This window comes from Carcharhinus amblyrhynchos, chromosome 23 (assembly GCF_965287045.1).
Source record: "Carcharhinus amblyrhynchos chromosome 23, sCarAmb.v2.hapA, whole genome shotgun sequence".
NCBI classification, from domain to species: Eukaryota; Metazoa; Chordata; class Chondrichthyes; order Carcharhiniformes; family Carcharhinidae; genus Carcharhinus; species Carcharhinus amblyrhynchos.
This window is the reverse complement of record NC_137346.1, coordinates 43751081-43771498: the sequence shown is the minus strand read 5'-3', so window position 1 is coordinate 43771498 and position 20418 is coordinate 43751081. Positions and strand designations below refer to the sequence as shown.

At 44.1% G+C, this 20418-nt stretch overlaps 1 protein-coding gene across 3 annotated transcripts in view; it reads left to right on the top strand.

The window, feature by feature from the left end:
- zzef1 (zinc finger, ZZ-type with EF hand domain 1) overlaps positions 1-20046 on the top strand; it is a 242207-nt gene extending 222161 nt beyond the window's left edge. For all 3 annotated transcript variants that reach the window (XM_080211009.1, XM_080211011.1, XM_080211012.1), the window contains 3 exons: positions 478-628; positions 9672-9743; positions 19679-20046. In XM_080211009.1, the coding sequence (XP_080067135.1) occupies positions 478-628; positions 9672-9743; positions 19679-19783 (328 nt within the window). In that variant the 3' untranslated portion in view covers positions 19784-20046. The remainder of the gene's footprint in view (positions 1-477; positions 629-9671; positions 9744-19678) is intronic.
- Positions 20047-20418: the final 372 nt, after the last annotated feature.

The window sequence follows — 20418 nt, the reverse complement described above, 5'->3', positions numbered from 1 at the left end:
TGCAGCCACGGGGAGAATGGGAAAACTCCACACCGACAATCATATGAGGCTGGAATTGAACCTGGGTCCCTGGCACTGTGGGGCAGCAGTGCTAGCCACTGTACCATCCTTAAGGATAGATCTTTAAGGGACATCAGAAGTAATGCTATGGGAGCAGAAAGTGAAGCTGTTAGACGTGATTTTCTGGTTCTGGATAAATATATAAGAATGGGAGAAGGGCGAGGGTGGTCGCACCCTGTCAGACAATAAAATGTAATTTGTAAATATGATATTCTTACTGACGGTTTCTGATGTCGAATACAAAGTTGGGCATGTGTTGGCATATAATTTTATGATTTGTTAATTTCTGTTGAAGATGGATCTGAAGTGTTGGTTCCAACTCCAGCTGTAGATTTGTCTTAAAATCATCTGTTAGTGGAACGTGATTTTAAGTAGTGTCGTATCTTATTTTCAATCCGGTTTATTTCTCTTTCCCAGTGGCTGTGACCTCACCATGTTGAAGCCTCTCTGGCAGCTTTTTGCTAAGATGGAGAATACTGCAACCCAAGACCAGGCTGGAGTTTTTATCCTTCCACCGCTGCATCGAGCCCTGACCGAACTGTTCTTCATCGCAGAAAACCGGGCTGCGGTAGGATCAAATACTTGTACCAGTGTGAATTAGAAATGGTTTCTCCCACTGTGATATTAACTGCAGTCAGCATCTGGTTTTTACAGTCACCATGCTGTGTTCTAATCTTGAAATACAATCACCCCAAAATGAGTTATTGATTTAGAGATGGAAACTCTATCGGAATCATCATCTAAGTACGTCTGGTGGTCTCCTGATCAGTTTTTAATAAATTACTAGATGATCAAGTGTAGACCCATATGTAGGTAAATGTGAGGTGGTTGGAGGAATAAAGAGGTTGCATAGTCCTTAAATAAGAAGAATCTGAATGGTGTCAAACTACGTGAGAGTACAGACAAACAATTCACTACAAGCAAAACAAGTTAATCAGGCAATAAAAAAGGAAACAAAGAAGGAATTCATTTCTAGTGTGTTGGAACTGAAAAACAGGAGGTGACACGGTGGCACATCAATTAGTACTGCTGCCTTCACAGCGCCAGGGACACAGGTTTGATTCCAGCCTTGGGTCACTGTGTGGAGTATTCACGTTCTCCCAGTGTCTGCATGGGTTTCCTCCGGGTGCTGCAGTTTCCTCCCACAGTCCAAAGATGTGCAGGTTAAGTGTTTTGATCATGTTATATTGCCCCTTAGTGTCCAAAGATGTGTCGGCTAGGTGAATTAGCCGTGGTAAATGCATGGGGTTGCAGACTTGATGGGCTGAATGGCCGCCTTCTGCTTTATAAGGATTCGATTGTTCATTGGTTATATTAACCCAATATTGAACCTTGGTTTCGGTCATACTTCGGAGTGCTGTGTGCAGTTCTGGTCTCCATATTGTAAAAGGGAATTTTATAATATGGAGTAATGCCGAAACTGACAGGAAGTTCTTATCAAGCAATCCTCAATAGCCTGAGACTCTTTTCTCAAAAAGAGACGCTGAAGATGATTGATGTTCTTTTAAGATAATGAGTTTGATGGAGGAGGTATAAAGAGAAGATATTTCCATCTCTTGGAGAACGTAAGACCTAAAGGACGTAAATAGAAGATGGCCACTAAAATATATTAGGACTTGTAGGAGACGGGAAACTTCCTTATCCAAAGAATGGTCAAAATGTGCCTTGTGCTAGAACAAGGAGTAGTTGAGGCGCGTAGCAAGGTTGGATTAAGCAGGAAGCTAGGTAAGCACATGATACTGAAAGATATACTGCTAGATGAAGAGGAGTGGGTGGATGCTCCAGTGGAGCAGGAATTAGTTAAACAGAGTGGCCTATTTCTGTGCTGTGCACTCAGTGCAAGTGCATAACTCAATCAATCAACTCATTTTCCAATTTCAAAAGCCATCTTTTTCTCAGTGCGTGATTTTTACATTTAGACCATAATGTAATGTTTTGCAATACTGCGAAGGCAGCAAACATTTAGAGCCATAGTAAAAGGAGACCATTTGGCCCATCATGTCCATGCTAGCCCAAGGACATTCAAGTGCCCTTTCTAATCCCAGTTTCTTGCACCCAGCCCATAGCCCCATGTGAGATCACGCGCACACACACACACGAACACATATCCCAATTTAAAACAAAAGTTTAATTAGACTATTAGTTTAGTTTTGCTCTCCTGAATAGTTCAATTCAATACAAACACATCTAGTATTCGATTGCACAGTACAGAAGGGTAATTTCAGGCCTAGTTACAGTACAGTAATATATACCAATTATACAGTTTGTTTTAAGTTTATGGAGCACAAAATGAGTGGTTTTAAATTAGTCTCTGTCATCTCCCCAAAGTTCTCAATCACTATTCCACCGTCCTCACTCACTTTTCTACTTCCATTCCTCCTTGTGTCTTGAATATAAATTTACAATTTCACTGTGCACAGTGTGAACTGGCCTCAAATATTTGTTAAAACATCACTTGGAAGATTTCAGTCTTGTTAAACTTGGGAGTTGTTATGTTGTCAAAATATTAATTCTATAGAGAATTGCCAGAATTTGTACAACGTATATAGCAGGCAGGCAGAGTGTCTGAGCAGTCAGTGGTGACTGAGAGAAAAGAAGAGCAATAATTCTTTTCTAATTCATCAATGGCTGGATGGCACAGTGGGATAATGGACCCCTAGATCACAGAATCCCTACTGTGCAGAAGAAGGCCCATCGAATCTGCACTGACTTATCCGACAGATCATCCCACCCAGGCCCTACCCCTGTGGCCCTGCCTATTGGCCCTGCTAATCCCCCTAATCACATACTTGGACACTAAGGGATAATTTTCATGCCCAGCTTACCTAAGCTGCACATTGTTGGACTGTGGGAGGAAACTGGATCACCCAGAGGAAACTCGCGCAGACACGGGAGGAATGTGCAAACTTCACACAGACGGCCAACCAAGGCCGGAATTGCGCAGTGAGGCTGTGGGGCCGGGCGTGGTAAAGGAAAGGGTGGGGTCAGGCATGGTGAGGGGCGGGGCCGGGCCGGGAGTGGTCAAGGAAAGGGTGGGGTCAGGCATGGTGAGGGGCGGGGCCAGGCCGGGGGTGGTAAAGGAAGGGGTGGGGTCAGGCATGGTGAGGGGCGGGGCCAGGAGCGGTGAGGGGAGGGGCAGGGCCGGGCGTGGTAAAGGAAGGGGTGGGGTCAGGCATGGTGAGGGGCGGGGCCAGGAGCGGTGAGGGGAGGGGCAGGGCCGGGCGTGGTAAAGGAAAGGGTGGGGTCAGGCATGGTGACGGGCGGGGCCAGGAGCGGTGAGGGGAGGGGCAGGGCCGGGCGTGGTAAAGGAAAGGGTGGGGTCAGGCATGGTGAGGGGCGGGGCCAGGCCGGGGGTGGTAAAGGAAGGGGAGGGGCCGGGAGCGGAGAGGGGAGGGGCAGGGCCGGGGGGGGTGGTAAAGGAAAGGGTGGGGTCAGGCATGGTGAGGGGCGGGGCCAGGAGCGGTGAGGGGAGGGGCAGGGCCGGGCGTGGTAAAGGAAAGGGTGGGGTCAGGCATGGTGAGGGGCGGGGCCAGGCCGGGGGTGGTAAAGGAAGGGGTGGGGCCGGGAGCGGAGAGGGGAGGGGCAGGGCCAGGGGGTGGTAAAGGAAAGGGTGGGGTCAGGCATGGTGAGGGGCGGGGCCAGGAGCGGTGAGGGGAGGGGCAGGGCCGGGGGGCGGTGAGGTAGCGGGGCTGGGGGCGGTGAGGTAGCGGGGCTGGGCGCGGTGCCACTGTGCTCCCCTCCTTTTGAGTTTGAGAAAATTTAACGACTTTAGGAAAGGAAGATCAAAAGTCTCTGTGAACTCGAATGAGATGTTCAGCAGTAACAACAGCATCCTTCACTGTTCCTTCCCTTGTTGCCATTAACCAGTCACTTGGATGGATCATTTTATAAACAGTAATTTATATCTGAATGCAAGGTGCATGAGGGCAGTCTTTTGAAGTGTTTCTTGACACAGTTGTTTCAGCATGAATTGAAGGCAGGGAGAACTTAGGATTTCTAGCAAACAGTGGTCTTGATTTTTGCAGTTAGTGGCAAATGAACAGTGCTAGCGGTTCATGACGCCTAGACTTGAGACATGTCCATGGGCTTTATCTGGGGTTCTTGTACTGGAGTTTGCTGTTATTTGATACGCTGCGCCCTCTGTAGGGGATCTGGGAGCTGCAAAACATTTTTAAACGATAAGAAATGGGAGCAAGGCCATTCATTCCTTCAAGCCAGATTCATCATCATTGGTTTACCTCCACTACCAATATCTGCGCTAGCCCTGTATATTAGGGAAACAGAGTTCAAGCCTCAAATCTTGGCTGTCCAGCACCAGGTCTGTTTCCTTCCCCACAAATACTGCCAGACGTGCTACATTCTTCCAAAATTTTCTGATAGCCTCGCTGTTACTTTACCACAAAATCCAATGTCTTTTCCAGAACAAAAAGTCCGTTTACTGAGTCTCTCTGACCTGCAGCAAGTTCTGTTGATAAAAACAGAGCAATTTCTCCAGTAGAATGGAGTGAGTGGAGAATAGCTGTCTAGAGAAATGGTGTGTAAGGTTAATTCCAGTCACTTGTAGGTGAGTCACCTGATGAAGGAGCAGTGCTCCAAAAGCTTGTGATTCTAAATAAACCTGTCAGACTTTAACTTGGTGTTATGAGACCACTTACTGTGCCCACGCCAACCAACATCCACATCATGACTTGTAGGTGTGACTAATGGAGGGAGAAATTATCCAATCATTTATATTTTGGATGGGAGTGAGGTCATGATGTATAGGCATGTTGCATACCAGTGCTGTTTCTTTTACAGCTGAGACTTTCTTTCTCTTTATGAACAGTCTCAGCCCCTGCCCAAATTATATTTGAACAAGAGTCCATTTCTGTACATTGTGCTGACTAAAGGGAGATGGTGGCATAGTGGTATTGTCACTGGATTAATAATCCAGAGATCCAGGGTACTGGTCTGGGGACATGGGTTCAAATCCCACTGCTGGAATCCCAATCTGATGGGGACCATGAAACCATTGTCAATTTGTCATGAAACAACCCATTGGTTTCACTAACAGGGAAGGAAATCTGTCATCCCTACCTGGTCTGGCCGACATATGGTCCCAGATCCACAGCAACGTGACAGACTCTTAAATAATTCAGGGATGAGCAATAAATGTTGGCCAAGCCAATGACTCCCACATCCCATGAATGAATAGGAAAAATGTGTTGTTAACCAGCTCTTAAAGCTGTGTAATTTAATACATTTGAGTGAGGGTGCAAAGCTGAAACACATTAAACAATTTTTAGCTTATTTAATTGTTCCATATCTTTTCAGAAGATTAGCAGGAAAATAGTGTTAGAAAATTGAATTCCAAATAAACAGCCTCCAACCAACATGCTTACCAAAGGATAATCCATCTCCTCTTTAACTTTCTGCCACTTAGAATTCCTTAACTATCATTCTTAGTGAATGATGTCATCACTGCAAAGGATTAAAAAAAAGACAGTTTTTTTGTAAAGAAAGCTTTGGGTGCAGCACTGAGTATGGTTGATTTAATACGATGGATCCACCCATGAGGGTGTGGTTAAGGTAACAAATTCTGTGGGTAATTCACTGCTTTGTGAGCAAGATTAAGTGAACTGATTAATTAATGTAACATGAAAAAGAAATGTTCAAGTTTTAGACTACCAAATTAAATTTGACTTGTTGGATTAATATCCTCCCTTTGTCAAGAAATCCTGGTTTAAAACTAGGTTAAAAATTTCTCCCCTAATTCCTCCGTCACTGGTATCAATTGGTACCCTCCCTTTGCAAAAGAACAGAAGCTGCAAATCTTCATCGTTTAGTTGTTGCCCTGTTGTTTCTTGCAGGAGCTTCTCACTTTCTTGTGAATTTTTTTCCTTTTTGCTCTTTGTTGATTTTTCCATCCGTCCGATGATCCGTGCCTTCATCTGGGCACCATGATGGGCTTTGATGATTTGTACCCCAGGCCTTGGCACTGCCTGGCTGGAACTGCCAACTGGCCGGAGTATGGCTGCCACGAGGGAAAACTGCCCAGACTGTACTCTGGTCCCCGCCTGGCAACCTGCTGGAGATTAGGAGCTCGTGGGCTGGTGAATCGCAGGCACTGTGCTGCTTCCCGCTGTTAATTATCAGCACATCACACAACTAGATCTTCCATGCGACAGCAGCACATTTGTTTCTGAGGGAGAGGAGACATTACTTTGCCCTTCGTAGACTTGCACTGCATGGAAAGCACTGCCTCTTTGAAAGAATTGCCTAATTAATCCCATTTTCCTGCACTTTCCATATCCTCAATCCTTTTCTTAAGTATTTATCAATTTCTGCTTCTATGAGGATTTGAGGCCAGTTATTTCATATTCTAAAATCCTCTGTATTTAAACTGAAGTCTTATGACTCATTAACCAGTGAGAATAATTTTCCCTTTTTGACTGAACATAACCCTGCATAATTGTGAAAGCCTCTATCTAATATCCCCCTGCCCACAGCCTCTCTCTGCTGAAAAATATCACTTGGCTGCTGGACTTGGCTGCTTTGTATGATGGGCCAGACCAATTCACAACAATTAATGGGTATAATCCCTCAGGGCCTTAGCATTTTTTAATACGCATGTTTCTTCGTGATTGTAGTTCAGAAAGTCTCCAGCTTTTCCCTGAACTGGCAGAGGTGAAACCATGATCAGGCGTGGGGTCAAAGCTAGCCCATTGCATTGGGGGATGTGCTGGCACTTGCGATCATGGTTTGCCCAAGCTTGGTTAGAGGATCAGGGCAGCCGATAAGATTAAACTGAGGGTTTAACTGATGCAATTTTTCAAAGCCATCTTGGCCTTTTTGGCTAAGGTGAAGCGTTAGATCAAGCCTGCGAACAGATGTAATGCCTCACCCAGTCAGTTTGGATCTAGTTTGTCCTTCATGGGGACCATTATTGTGGGGGGTCCAAAGATGTGCGGGTTAGATGGATTGTTGGATATGTCTACTCTGCTAAATTGCCCCTTTGTGTCAGGGGGACTAGCTGGGGTAAATGCATGGGGTATGGAGATAGGGCCTGGGTGAGATCGTAGTCGATGCAAACCAAATGGGCCCCCTTCTGCACTGTAAGATTTTATGATTGGACTTAGTTTGAGTTAGGTTTTTTTGACTAGAATAAAAGTATCGAAAGGTACCCAAAAAAAAGAATTTGAGACCGAGTGGTGTTAATGACCTCTGCGCTCCTCGGAGAAAGCACGGGAAAAGCAGACCAGATTCCTACTCCTGATTAATGAAGGGCGATTAGAGCAAGTAAATAATTTTGTGCTAAGAGCATGGAGAGACAAAATGAAGTAAAGGGTACAGTTCTAATGGGGGTGTGGGAGTAGAGGGACATGGATGCGTAAGTCATTATGGCAGGACAGATTGAGAGCAGTTAATAATGCATTGTCACATCTTCCTGGCTTTATTAATAGGGTAAGAAGTCTCACAACACTGACAAAGGGGCAAACCCCGAAAGCTAGTGGCTTTTACTATCAAATAAACCTGTTGGACTTTAACCTGGTGTTTTGAGACTTCTTACTGTGTTTACCCCAGTCCAACGCTGGCATCTCCACATCATGATCTTTATTAATAGGGGCATAGTGTACAAGCACAAGGAAGTTATATTAAACTTTAAAAAAAAATCCACTTGGCAACCATGAGCAACCCCTACACACTAGCAACAAACTAGTACAGTCTGCATTTTCCCATTTATGTTCCCATACCAACAGTTATTTCCTGTTGAAATTTAAATACGGGCATGAGTAAGGGAATCATTCTCTCCCATCACTTTCCCAGTTAAAAGCTTCCTAATGAACTTGTTTTCAGTTCGTATTTTAAAGCCCCATTGGAGAAACAATATTTTAAATTGAATGAGGACTGACTCTGGAAAAGATGAACTGCTGCTTTTCTGTTGCAAAGGCGGCTGAGAGCTCATTGATAGCAGTGCAGGGGAAGTGAATGCAAACCACAGTGTCTTGTGCAGCAGAGAGCTGGCCTGATCACTGTTGCCACCTTATCAGATTGATAATATTATCAAAGCAGAATTCAAAGGAGCAGGTTTCAACAAGAGCTTGTTAATCAGATCATTAGAAAATTGACTGAACTGTAGAGTTTTACGACTTTAGGTGGACTTCACACTTGAATTGGTGGAACTTTACTCTAAATTCTTAAATATTGTAGAAGCATAAAATCAAATAATGTACCTGTAATTCTTTCTGATAAATATTGATTAATGTGCTATTTAAAATGCTTTCCTGTTGTGAGTATTTCTTGGACACGGGATCTTCTTTTTAGCTTGTAAAATGCTGGCTTTCAGTTTGAGTGTTAAAAACAGCCTTCTAGAGAAGGTGCATTGAAGTGCAAAGTACACAGTACTTCAGCAAATGTTTGAACGGATGTAAAAAGCAGATGCCAAGTTTATTGTGCCTAGATTTGCATAGGGCAAACCCCTGTTTTAATAGAAACTAAGCTTCAACCTTGAAACTACCGACACTGAATACCTGAAATTTAAGAAGTCTATAATAATGTCCCAACGATAGGACAGTCATGCACTTCCTCTGTTTGTGTTCCTGTCCTTTACTACCTACCTATCAGTAAGTGGACCACTTGCAACACAGTAGCTCCCCTCTATCACTTAGAATCATACAGTGCAGAGTCTGCATCGGTCGTAATCCCATAATCCCACGCATTTATCCTAGCTTGTCCCATTGGCGCTAAGGGCAATTTAACACGGCCAATCAACCTAACCCACGCATCTTCAGAGAGTGGGAGAAAACCAGAGCACCTGGAGGAAACCCACACAGACATGGGGAGAATGTGCAGACTCCACACACAGTGACCTGAGGCCAGAATTGAACCCAGATCCCTGGTGCTAAGCAACAGTGCTAACCACTGTGCCACCATGTGATAGGTTTTTGATAGGCAAGGGGATTAAGGGTTATGGGGAGAGGGCGGGAAGGTGGAACTGAGACACGACAGATCAGCCATGATCTTATTGAATGGCGGGGCAGGCTCGAAGGGCTAGATGGCCTACTCCTGCTCCTATTTCTTATGTTCTTATGTTCTACAGATACTGATTTCCTGTTTGTAAACTGTAAACCAAGGTGGTGAAACTTGTGCACAACCGTACCGCTATGATGGTATGCATGGGGCCATGTGAGGAGGAAGTGGAGAAATTTTGGACGAAAGTTTGTGTAATATTGTCATGATGGTTACACTGAGTTTTACCACACCCAAACAGTCCATTTGGTTCAACAGATGTTAATGCTCCACGAGTCTCCTCCCAACTTACTTCATTTCACACTATCAACATATCGTTCAATACCTTCCCCTCTTAAATGTACCTGTATGCTTCACCCCGTCTACACGGTAGCGAATTCTCCACTTGTAAACCACTCACTGGGTGAAGACATTTCTCCAGTACTCCCAAATGGATTGACTGGCGACTGTCTTGTATTTATAGCTCCCACAAGTTGTAACATCGCTGTGTTTACCATATCAAAGTGCTTCACAATTGAGTTCACTGCAGAATAGAAGGCTTTTCTTTGTATAGCTGCTGATGTGCAATATAGCAGAGTGATGATGTTTCTGATTGGTTGCAGGAACTTGGTGTGCTGCAAGACTACTTTGTGGCCTTAACCACAGAAGATCACATCCACCACTGTGTCATGCAGGTGAGAATCATCTTTAAATCTTTGCAGAGTGGACGCAGTCAGTTTGTGAGTGAGAAGGGTCTGACTTGAACATGCTACTTCTGTGATTAATTAACATTTTTACTTTGGTCCCTTTTGAAGGCTTTCCCGAAAGAGTATTTGCTTTGCTGGATTCACGCTTTGCCCTTTCATCCCCAGGACACAAGGTGTGAGGCCAGAACATGAGAGTTGAAATCTTGCTGTCCTAGGTCGCATGTCAAATAATTTCAGGCTGTCTGACTTCCAGGCTCCCGGGTTGCAAAATTTGCAACACAGAACTCCTCATTTTAAGCAAATTGGCAACCTAGCTTAAGTCACAAAACGATTGTGTGAAACATGACAAATCATATGGGTGTAACCAGCTGTGGTTGAGATGAATAAGGAAATGTGTTGTTGGCAGAACAGAGGGAGTTGTACTCAGTAAACAGCCCAGAGTATACCAGAGTAGTGAGTACTCTGTACTGGCTGATAATGTGACAAAACATTTACTTCTCCAAATTTTGAAGGGAATAAAAATTTACACAGCTACTAAGATGTCGTATTTTATTTAGTGAAGCAGTCTTGGTTGTGGAGTGAACTAGCACATGCAGAATTCATGTAAGTTTTTCATTCTGGGTACAAACCCCTATCTCTACAATTTGTGTCTGTATAAAAGCATAGTTATGTAAATTAGACGCTCTGCATTGTTGATCCCAGCTCCTCCTTTACTCTCTCAGAACGGATAGCTACTGCTTCTTCACAACTTTCCAAACCTGTGACTTTTACCACATAGAAGGACAAGGGCAGCAGAAACATGGGAATGCCACCACCGACAAGTTCCCAACACACCGACCAGATGTGGAACTACATTGCTGTTCCATCACTGGCAAAATGCTGGAACTTCCTCCTAAAGTTCACAGTGGGTGTACCTGCACGACATGGACTGCAGGGGGAGGCAGTGGTGTTGTGGTAATATCACTGGACGAGTAATCCAGAGGCCCAGGCTGATACTCAGAGGATGTGGCAATGATGGAATTTAAATTCAATTAATAAATCTAGAATTAAAAGCTAGTCTCAGTAATGGTGACCGTGAAAGCATTGTCATAAAAACCCATCTGGTTCACTAATGCCCTTTAGGAAAGGAAATCTGCCGTCCTTACCTGGTCTACACATGACTCTGGAGCCACAGCAATGTGGTTGACTTTTAGTGCCCTCTGAAATGGCCCAGCAAACCTCTCAGTTGTATCAAACTGCTGCAAAGTTTAAAATGAATGAATTTGGACACACCACTTGGCATCCACCTAAGCACCAGAAACATCAATGGAAAACCCAGCTCTAACAACACTGTAGAGTCTTCCTTGTTAACATATGGGGGCCTGTGATAAAATTGGGAGAGCTATCTCAAAGACTAGTCAAGCAACAACCTGATATAGTTATATTCACTGTTATAATTCAGTTCAGAACCACCAAAATGTTTCATGAAGTCTACCCGGATCATAAGTTTTGCGCTTTGAAGTTGCCTAGGGTTAGCATGACATGTTTCAGGTATGACTGAAATAGCCCAGTAGGGAACTTTTACCAACCACGTTTATTTAAGAATGCAATTAACATATAGAGAAAGAAAATTAGTTATACCTTATATCAATTATAAACAAAAACAAAGCAACCATGATAATGTATAACCCTTAATGAATATGGGAAATGACCCAATCAACCAACATCCCATAAACAAAATCCCTTCCACAGGGTTAACACAGCAAAGACTAATGCTCATGTGATACTGGAACTTATCCCAGCGGTTGAATGCTGCCGTTCTCTTGAGGCACACACAGACAAGCAGGGAGTCAGAACAGCTTCAGTCCCTTGGTTGGAGAATTGAAACCCTGACCTCTCAGCCTTGTAACTACTAGCAGTGCCCTCGGTATCCCAGAACAGTTTGAAGTCAAAACAGTTTCCCAGAACGCCAGAGAGACTCTAATCAAGCCAACTACCAACAGTAGATTTTCTACTCTAGGAAGGCCAGGAACCTTGCTTTCAGATAACCAGCAGAATTTCCAATACCATAAAGAGAGAAGAACATTTATTTTCAGCTTGATGTCCCTTCTAAACTAAAACTGCAGTCAGGTGAACAGAAAATGAAACCTTAAAGTCACGAGAAAAGAATAAAAACTGTCCACAATACATGACCTGCCAACCAGTCTTCCTCCTAATGCAGGGTCATAAAGTAATCCCAGAAAACACCTGTGGCCAATAGTAAAAATAAACAAAACCCCATTTAAGCCATTGAAGTAGCAATAAAAAGACAGCCCGGCAACAATGAAACCACAACTGCTTATAGCTTAAAGTTTTAAAAAAATTCTTAAAGGTACACAAACACCACACTCTCAGATAATTTCCCAGACATTACCATCTCTGAGTTTTACCTGTTCCATCAACAGGACAGACCACAGTGGTGTACAGTCAGGAAGGAGGGTCCTGGGAAACCTTAACATTAACACTGGAGGCCACGAAGCTACGTGGCACTAGATCAAACATGGGCAAGGAAACCTCCTGCTGATTATCACCCATTGCTCCCCTACCCTTCAACCTCAGCTGGTGAACCAGCACTTCTCCACGTTGAACACCAATTGAAAAAATGCTGAGATTAGAAATTAGATGTACTCTGGGTGGAGGACTTCAATGTCAATCAGTAAGAGTGGTTCAGTAGCATCACTACTGACCAAGCTGGTTGACACCCAAAGGGCATAACTGCGAGACTGGATCTGCAGTAGGTGCTGTGGAATCAACAAGAGGGGAAAACATACCCAACTTCATCCTCAGCAACCTACCTGCCACAGATATATCTGTCAATATTGGCAGGAGTGATCAATCCTTGTGGAGACAGAGTTCCTTCTTCACAACGAAGATGTGCTGTGTGGCACTATCACCATGCCAAAAAGGATAGATTTCAAACAGATCACAAAACTGGGCATCAATGAGGCCTTGTGGACCACCAGCAGCAGCAGCAGAATCTGCAACCTCCAGGCCTGGTATATCCCTCTTCATCAAGCTAGGCAATCGACCTTGGTTCAGTGTAGAGTGCAAGAGGGCCTGCCAGAGGCAGCACCTAGCATACTTAACCAGGTGTTAATCTGGTGAAGCTACAACACAGGACCACAAATCCAAGCTCCAGAGCTCTGCCACATCTACTTACGAATGGCGGCAGCTCCACAAATGTCCCCATCTTCAGTGATGGGGAATCCCGACACAGTGCAAAAGACATGGCTTTTGCAACCACCTTCAGCCAAGTGCTGAGTAGATGATCCATCTCGGCCTCCTCCGGTGGTCCTCAGCATCAGAGATGCCTGTCTTTAGCCAATTCCATTCGCTTCTCATGATATCAAGAAACAGCTGAAGATGCTGGATACTACAAAGGCTATGGGTTCTGGCAGAAGTATTGAAGACACGTGCTCCAGAACTAACCACACTCCTGTTGCAGTAAAACATTGGCATCTACCTGGCAATCTGTAAATTTGCTCAGGTTTGTCCTGTACAAGTTAACACCCCATAGACCTACTTTCTACATCTGTGTCATTAGCAATACTATCAAGTAGAACATACTCAGCAAACACCTGCAAGTTTAGGGGCAGCACGGTGGCACAGTGGTTAGCATTGCTGCCTCGCGGTTCCAGGAACTTGGTTTCGATTCCTGGCTTGGATCACTGTCTGTGTGGAGTTTGCACATTCTCCCAGTGTCTGCGTGGGTTTCCTCCAGGTGCTCCTGTTTCCTCCCACAGTCCAAAGACGTGTGGGTAGGTTGATTGGCCATGCTAAATTGTCCCTTAGTGTCCCGGGATGCATAGATTAGAGGGATGAGTGGGGTAAATATGTGTGGGATTACGAATATAGGGCTTGGGTGGGATTGTTGTTGGTGCAGACTCGATGGGCTGAATGGCCTCCTTTGGCACTGTTGGGATTCTATGATTCTATATTGACACGGTTTGGGTTCTGCCAGGGCCACTCAGCTCCTGACCTCGTTACAGCCTTGATCCAAACATGGGCAAAAAAGCTGAGCTCCACAGATAAGGTAGAGTGACTACCTTGATATAAGGGTTACATTTGACTGAGTGTGGCATCAAAGAGCCCTAGCAAAACTGGAGTCAGTGGGAATTGAGGAAAAACTCTCTGTTGATTGGAGTCAGATCTTGCATAAAGGAAAATATTTGTGGTGTTTGGACATCAATCATCTCAGAGCTGGGACGTCACAGCAGGAGTCCCTCAGGGTAGTGTCCTAGGCCTAACCATCTTCAGCTGCTTCATCAATAACCTTCCTTCCATCATAATATCAAAAATGTTTTGCACAATGTTCAGCACCATTCACAATTCCTCAGATACTGAAATAGCTTATGTGCATCTGTAGAAGACCTGGACAATATCCAAGCTTGGGCTGATAAGCGGTAAGTAACATTTGCGACATAAAAGGGCCAAGGGCCACCACTGACCGGAAACTGAACTGCACTATCCATATAAATACAAGAACAGGTCAGAGGCTAGAAATCTTGCAGCAAGTAACTCGCTTCCTGACTTCCCTAAAGCCTGTTCACCATCTACAAGACACAAGTCAGGAGTGTGATGGAATATTCTCCACTTCCCTGGATGGCAACTCCAACAGCACTCAAGAAACTCCACACCATCCACAACAAGGCAGCCCCCTTGATTGCTAACCCTTCTACACACATTCACTCCCTCCACCATGATGCACAGTGGCAGCCGTGTGTACCATCCACACTCAAGCAACTCTTAAGACTCTTTTAACAGCACCTTCCAAGTCCTGGAAGGACCCCCTAGAAGGACTAAGGCAGAAGATACCTGGGAATACCACTCTCTGCAAGTTCCCCTTCAAACCCCACGACACTCTAAATTGGAAACATATCGCCATTCCTTCACTATCGTTGGGTCAAAATCCTGGGACTCCCTCCCTAACAGCACTGTGGGTATACCTACACTGCATGGGCTGCAACGGTTCAGGAAGATAGCTTGTCATCACCACCTACTGATGGGCAATTAGGGCAATAATGCTGGTCTTGTCAGTGATCTCCACATCTTCTAAAATTGAATAATTAAACCATGCTTTCTTTCTTTTTTAGCATACAGACAAAGATTACTCTTAAACTCCGAAAGCAAGTAATTTAAACTGTTCATTTTTATAATATCGAGGGTGTAAATCTATTTCTGTTCAAACTGAGAATACTCATTTTTTAAATATTTCCTCGTTATTTGAGTACCTGGCCTGCACCCTGCCTTGTTCTACAGCAGCTTGAGAATTAAACAGTGTGGAAGAATAGACCTACACTTGCCCTCAGGCAAAAGGTATTTTGCTCTTCCAATAGGTTATCCCATTACGCAATTTGTTTAGCTTCCTCCATTTAAGCATCTGGCACAGAGCTCATTTCTATTTTATTAGCTCAGGGGAACTCCATGTTTATCACTCATGTGCACACAAACACTCACATGTCCATGCATGTATAAACATGCGCGTGCACATGAACAGCCACTGGCGTCCTATTTAGATAGTGCCGCATGTAGTCTCTTATTTCAATGTCATACAAAACTCCAGGGCTTGTTACAATTTCAAGAAAATGTAGAAGAAATAACTTATTTATAAAGCCACTTTATAAAAGCCAAATCATTCCACCGTCAGTTAAGTCCTCCTGATCTGCAGTCAGTATAAATATGCAGGGGCACATGGCAGATAACTCATGCACAGCCAGGTCCCAGAAATAATCATGGAATACACAGCAAGGGAACTAATTTAGTAATGTTAATGAGAGACAAACATTTAGGCCAAGAGTACTGGTAAGGGATTTACCGTTCAGTATAGAAAATTGTGAACTAGTTCAGGAAGATACAGAAAGGTCAGAACGAACATACAGATGGACAAGGCAACTGAAGGTAGGTAATTGTGAGATTATACATTCAGGAATAAGAATTAGGAAGAATAAGATTGCATGCTCATTGGGAAGACCCTAAAAGATATGGATCAGCAGTAACACCCAGGCTGGATTCTATATTTGAACCCTGAAAATGCTCATGCAAATAAATAAACTGGGTGGCATGGTGGCACAGTGGTTAGCACTGCTGCCTCACAGCACCAGGGACCCGGGTTCGATCCCTGGCTTGGATGATTACCTGTGCGGAGTTTGCACAGTCGGTTCTTAATGTGTCTGCGTAGGTTTCTTCCAGGTGTTCCGGTTTTCCCTCTCAGTCCAAAGATGTGCTAGTTAGGTGCATTGGCCGTGCTAAATTCTCCCTCAGTGCCGGAGTGTGGTGACGAGGGGGTTTACACAGTAACTTCATTGCAGTGTTAATGTAAAACTACATGTGATAATAATAAACTTTAAACCAATAAAACATTTGAGCTTTATAAACAGACATTATGTATAAAACTAAAGAAGCAATAACTTCACACCAGACATTGGGGTTAGGCCACAGTTGGCGTATTTGCAATTTTGGATTAGGACATTAAGAGAGTATATAGTGTAAGTAGGATGATGCCAGTGGCAGAACACACCTCATCCTTCCAATTAAGAGTCACATGTTACACCACTAGGTCAACACATCTATAAGGATCCACTCAACAACCCAGGCTCCCAATGAATTGAGACCAAGATGTACGTATTCATTGGTGGGAGGGGAGGAAGAGTGAGCGGAACTAGTGATGAACCTTCCCAAAGGATAGTTTGTTGAGCTAGATTTTGGGTGTGTTGTGCACTATGTCCTGGGGCCTTCAAACCAAGGTAGGATCCTTGGCTTTCCTTCATACTGTCAGCTTTGATTCTGTGAATGATGTGTGTCCTCTTCTCTGCCATAATCCCAATCTGTCATCCCACAACATGGAATTCTGATATTTTTCTACCAGGTGGAGTTTTGTTCGTTGGCTTCAGTTCTAATCAAAATGGTGCAGAGTGTACTGGTACTGTTTGGGACCTCAGGAAAATAGACCATATACTGCAACCCCTGTCCATAGCATTTAGACAGTATTTCTTGCACATGCTTGGGGCATGTTTTTTGGAAACAAAACTATCAATTTAACCTCCTTTGTATGATGTGTGAAGGATGCTTAAAAGAGAAAGATTTGCATTTATTCATAGAATCCCTACAGTACAGAAGGCGGCCATTTGGCCCATTAAGTCTGTACCAACCACAATCCCACCAGGCCCTATTCTTGTAACCCCCTACATTTATTTTGCTAATCTTCCTGACACTAGGATCAATTTAGCATGACCAATCAACCGAACCTGCTCATCTGTAGACTGTGGGAGGGAACCGGAGGAAACCCACGCAGACACGGGGAGAGCGTGCAAACTCCAGACAGACAGTGACCCAAGGCTGGAATTGAACCTGGGATCCTGGTGCTGTGAGGCAGCAGTGCTACCCACTGTGCCACCGTGCCGTCCAAATTTATACATTGCTTTACAGCATCTGTTCCTTTGCCTCCGTGCCTTTTGTGTCCTGTGAAGCACTTTGGGCCTGTTTTGTTTTCTCTGTTAAATACACTGTACAAAGGGAAGTTGGTTTCATTCCTCTGGCATTTGATAGAAGTGCAGAATTTCATTATCTGCACTCCGTTCTGAAAATCTATCAAAAGAAATACCGTGGGTGGCACGGTAGCACAGTGGGTTAACACTGCTGCTTCACAGCTCCAGGGTCCTGGGTTCGATTCCTGGCTCAGGTCACTGTCTGTGTGGAGTTTGCACATTCTCCTCGTGTCTGCGTGGGTTTCCTCTGGGTGCTCCGGTTTCCTCCCACAGTCCAAAGATGTGTGGGTTAGGTTGATTGGCCATGATAAGAAATTGCCCCTTAGTGTCCAGGGATGCGTAGGTTAGAGGGATTAGTGGGTATAATATATAGGGGTAGAGCCTGGGTGGGATTGTGTTCGGTGCAGACTCAATGGGCCGAAGGGCCTTTTTCTGCACTGTAGGGTTCTATGAATCTATGAAATCATTTACTGTACATCCGTTTGTCTTTTATTGAATAATTTTATTTAAAAAGTGAGCACTGACATTTCAAGGTAACTTGTGAGATCAGTCTTGGAAGGTTGATTTAGATCATGAAAACTGCGGTCATTAATCAAAGGCGCTTCCTTGTTTAAAGTTTGTTAATTGAATGTCCTCCAATAAGTAGCTCATTTTTGGTCACTGTTTAAACACTGTTTCAAAATAACAATAAGACAGATGGTAGAGCCACAATTTTTATGACTTGATTTCTATAAAGCAGAATGGTGTTGACCTATTTAAATAAGTGTTTTATCATTTCTTTACTAATGAGCTACCAATTGCTTATTCAACGGTGAAATTGAACATGCTAAGTTTTTAAGAGCGGCAGTACTCATAGTAACAAGTACATTTGGAGTTCGGCTGGAAAGCTAAATATAAATTCAGATACAAAATCAAATTTGTTTTGAGAACAACTTTAGACATTTTGAGTCATACTTGATTGCTGCTGCTTCTAATTTCTTTTAATTGCAGATAGAAGCCTAATGGTCTTAATGTTAGCCACCTCCATATTGTTGGGTACTGATACCGGCTTATAATGCACTTATACGGCATGTTTCACAAGCTGAGGATGCCCCAGAGCATTTTTCAACCAAAGAAGTACTTTTTTCTTTGGTAGTTATTGTAATGATGTAGGGAATGTGGCATATCGCTTGCGCGCAGCAAGTCCCACAAATAGCAATGTCATAATGTCTCGATGACCTGCTTCAGTGATGTTTGCTGTTCTCTATTCAGCCTGCTCAAGTTAATGTACGGAAAGAACCTGTTGCATTTGTTGCTGCTCGGTATAACAATCAATCGTGTGAACGATCGATAGTATGAGGTGTAATCGTGGTATTAGTTCCTGAGTTTTGGGTTTGACCACACCATTGAAGGAATTGGGTGGACACAGTGTGAAGTCTGACAACACCAGGTTTAAATCCACAGGTTTATTTGTAGTAAACCCACAAACTTTTGAGGTTAAACTCTTCTTCGTCAGGTGAATGGAGAGTTCTGTCCTCAGACAGAGCATATAAAGCACAGACAGATTACTGATTAGAATTCCTGTTGGCGAACACTTCACTGGTCACGGGCATTCAACCTCTGACGTTCGGGTAAGCGTCCTCCAAGGCGGCCTTCACAACACACGACAGCGCAGAGTCGCTGAGCAGAGACTGATAGCCAAGTTCCGCACACATGAGGACGGTCTCGACAGGGATCTTGGGTTCATGTCGCACTATCTGTAACCCCCGTGACTTGCCTGGGTTTGCAAAACCTCACTTACTGTACTGTCTGGAGACAATACACATCTCTTTAAACTGTGATCAGTGCTCCTTCCACTCACATTGTCGGCCACTTTAAGACTTGAACAGCAGGTTAGGTGTAAAGATTCACATTCTAATAAGTAATCTGTAAACTGTCTGTGCTTTATATGCTCTGTCTGAGGCCAGAACTCTCCATTCACCTGACGAAGAGGGGAACCTCAAAAGCTTGTGAGTTTACTATCAAATAAATCGGTTGGACTTAAACCTGGTGTTGTCAGACTTTGTACTATGTTTACCCCAGTCCAACGCCAGCATCTCCACATCAGGAATTGGGTGGCACAGTGGTTAGCACTGTTGCCTCACAGCGCCAGGAACCCGGATTTAATTCTGGCCTTGGGTAACTGGGTGGAGATTGCACATTCTCCCATGTCTGCGTGGGTTTCCTCCCACACTCCAAACATGTGCAGCTTAGGTTGATTGACCATGTAAAATTATCCTTAACGTCAGGGGGATTAGCAGGGTAAATATGTGAAGTTACAGGGTTAGGGCTTGTGTGGAATTGTTGTCAGTGCAGGCTCAGTGGGCTAAATGGTCCCCTTCTGCGCTGTAGGGACTCTGTGATTCTATGAATTCCCAGTGAAAATATTTGATTCTTTTTCAGGGACTGAAGAATATTGCTGCCATTAGTCTTGCGATTAACTATCAGAACAAAGCTACCAAGTTCCTGGGCGACCAGTCAATGTCTCAGACGAAGCCTGCTCCGTGACATTTGAGGCACCTTCAGACTACTGAGAGTCAGCGGAGCTCAGACAAGCACAGTCATCCGAGGATTGCAGCCTACAGCAACTGACTGTTGAGATGTACTCAAACCTGCACTTTCTGAAGTGTGATGCGCTTGTTCTCCCTCACTATTTCTCTTTCTCTCTCTCTCTCTCTCTCCTCCACGCACTGTGACGAGACCCCGCCTCCCTGAAAGCCCAGGGTTCCGCGTTTACCGAAATTCAAACTTGAATTCCACTTACCACCAATGATGGTTTAAGATCCTTTTCCATTGGTCAGCAGTTTCTGTTGCAGGCACTTTCTACCAGGCTATCTCTTACCTGTGCTCAACATTTGACAGTAACCGGGCACAAAGTAAAGGTAAATTCAACTTTGGCCACACCCACCTTTAGCACGAATAGGTTACCCTATAATTGTAATTTCATGTGGAATTGGTATGTTATTTCCGGCACTGAAGTTGTGGATTTTTGCTGCAAGTTGGTTGATTTTACAGCACTGGGAAATTAATTTACTTTTATGAAGGTAATCTCTTATGTTCACAGAACCAAAGTAGAAATCTTTTGCAGTCTGGTAAGTGGTGACTTAATTCATCATTTGAGTGTCTGGCAGAGGTAAATTGGA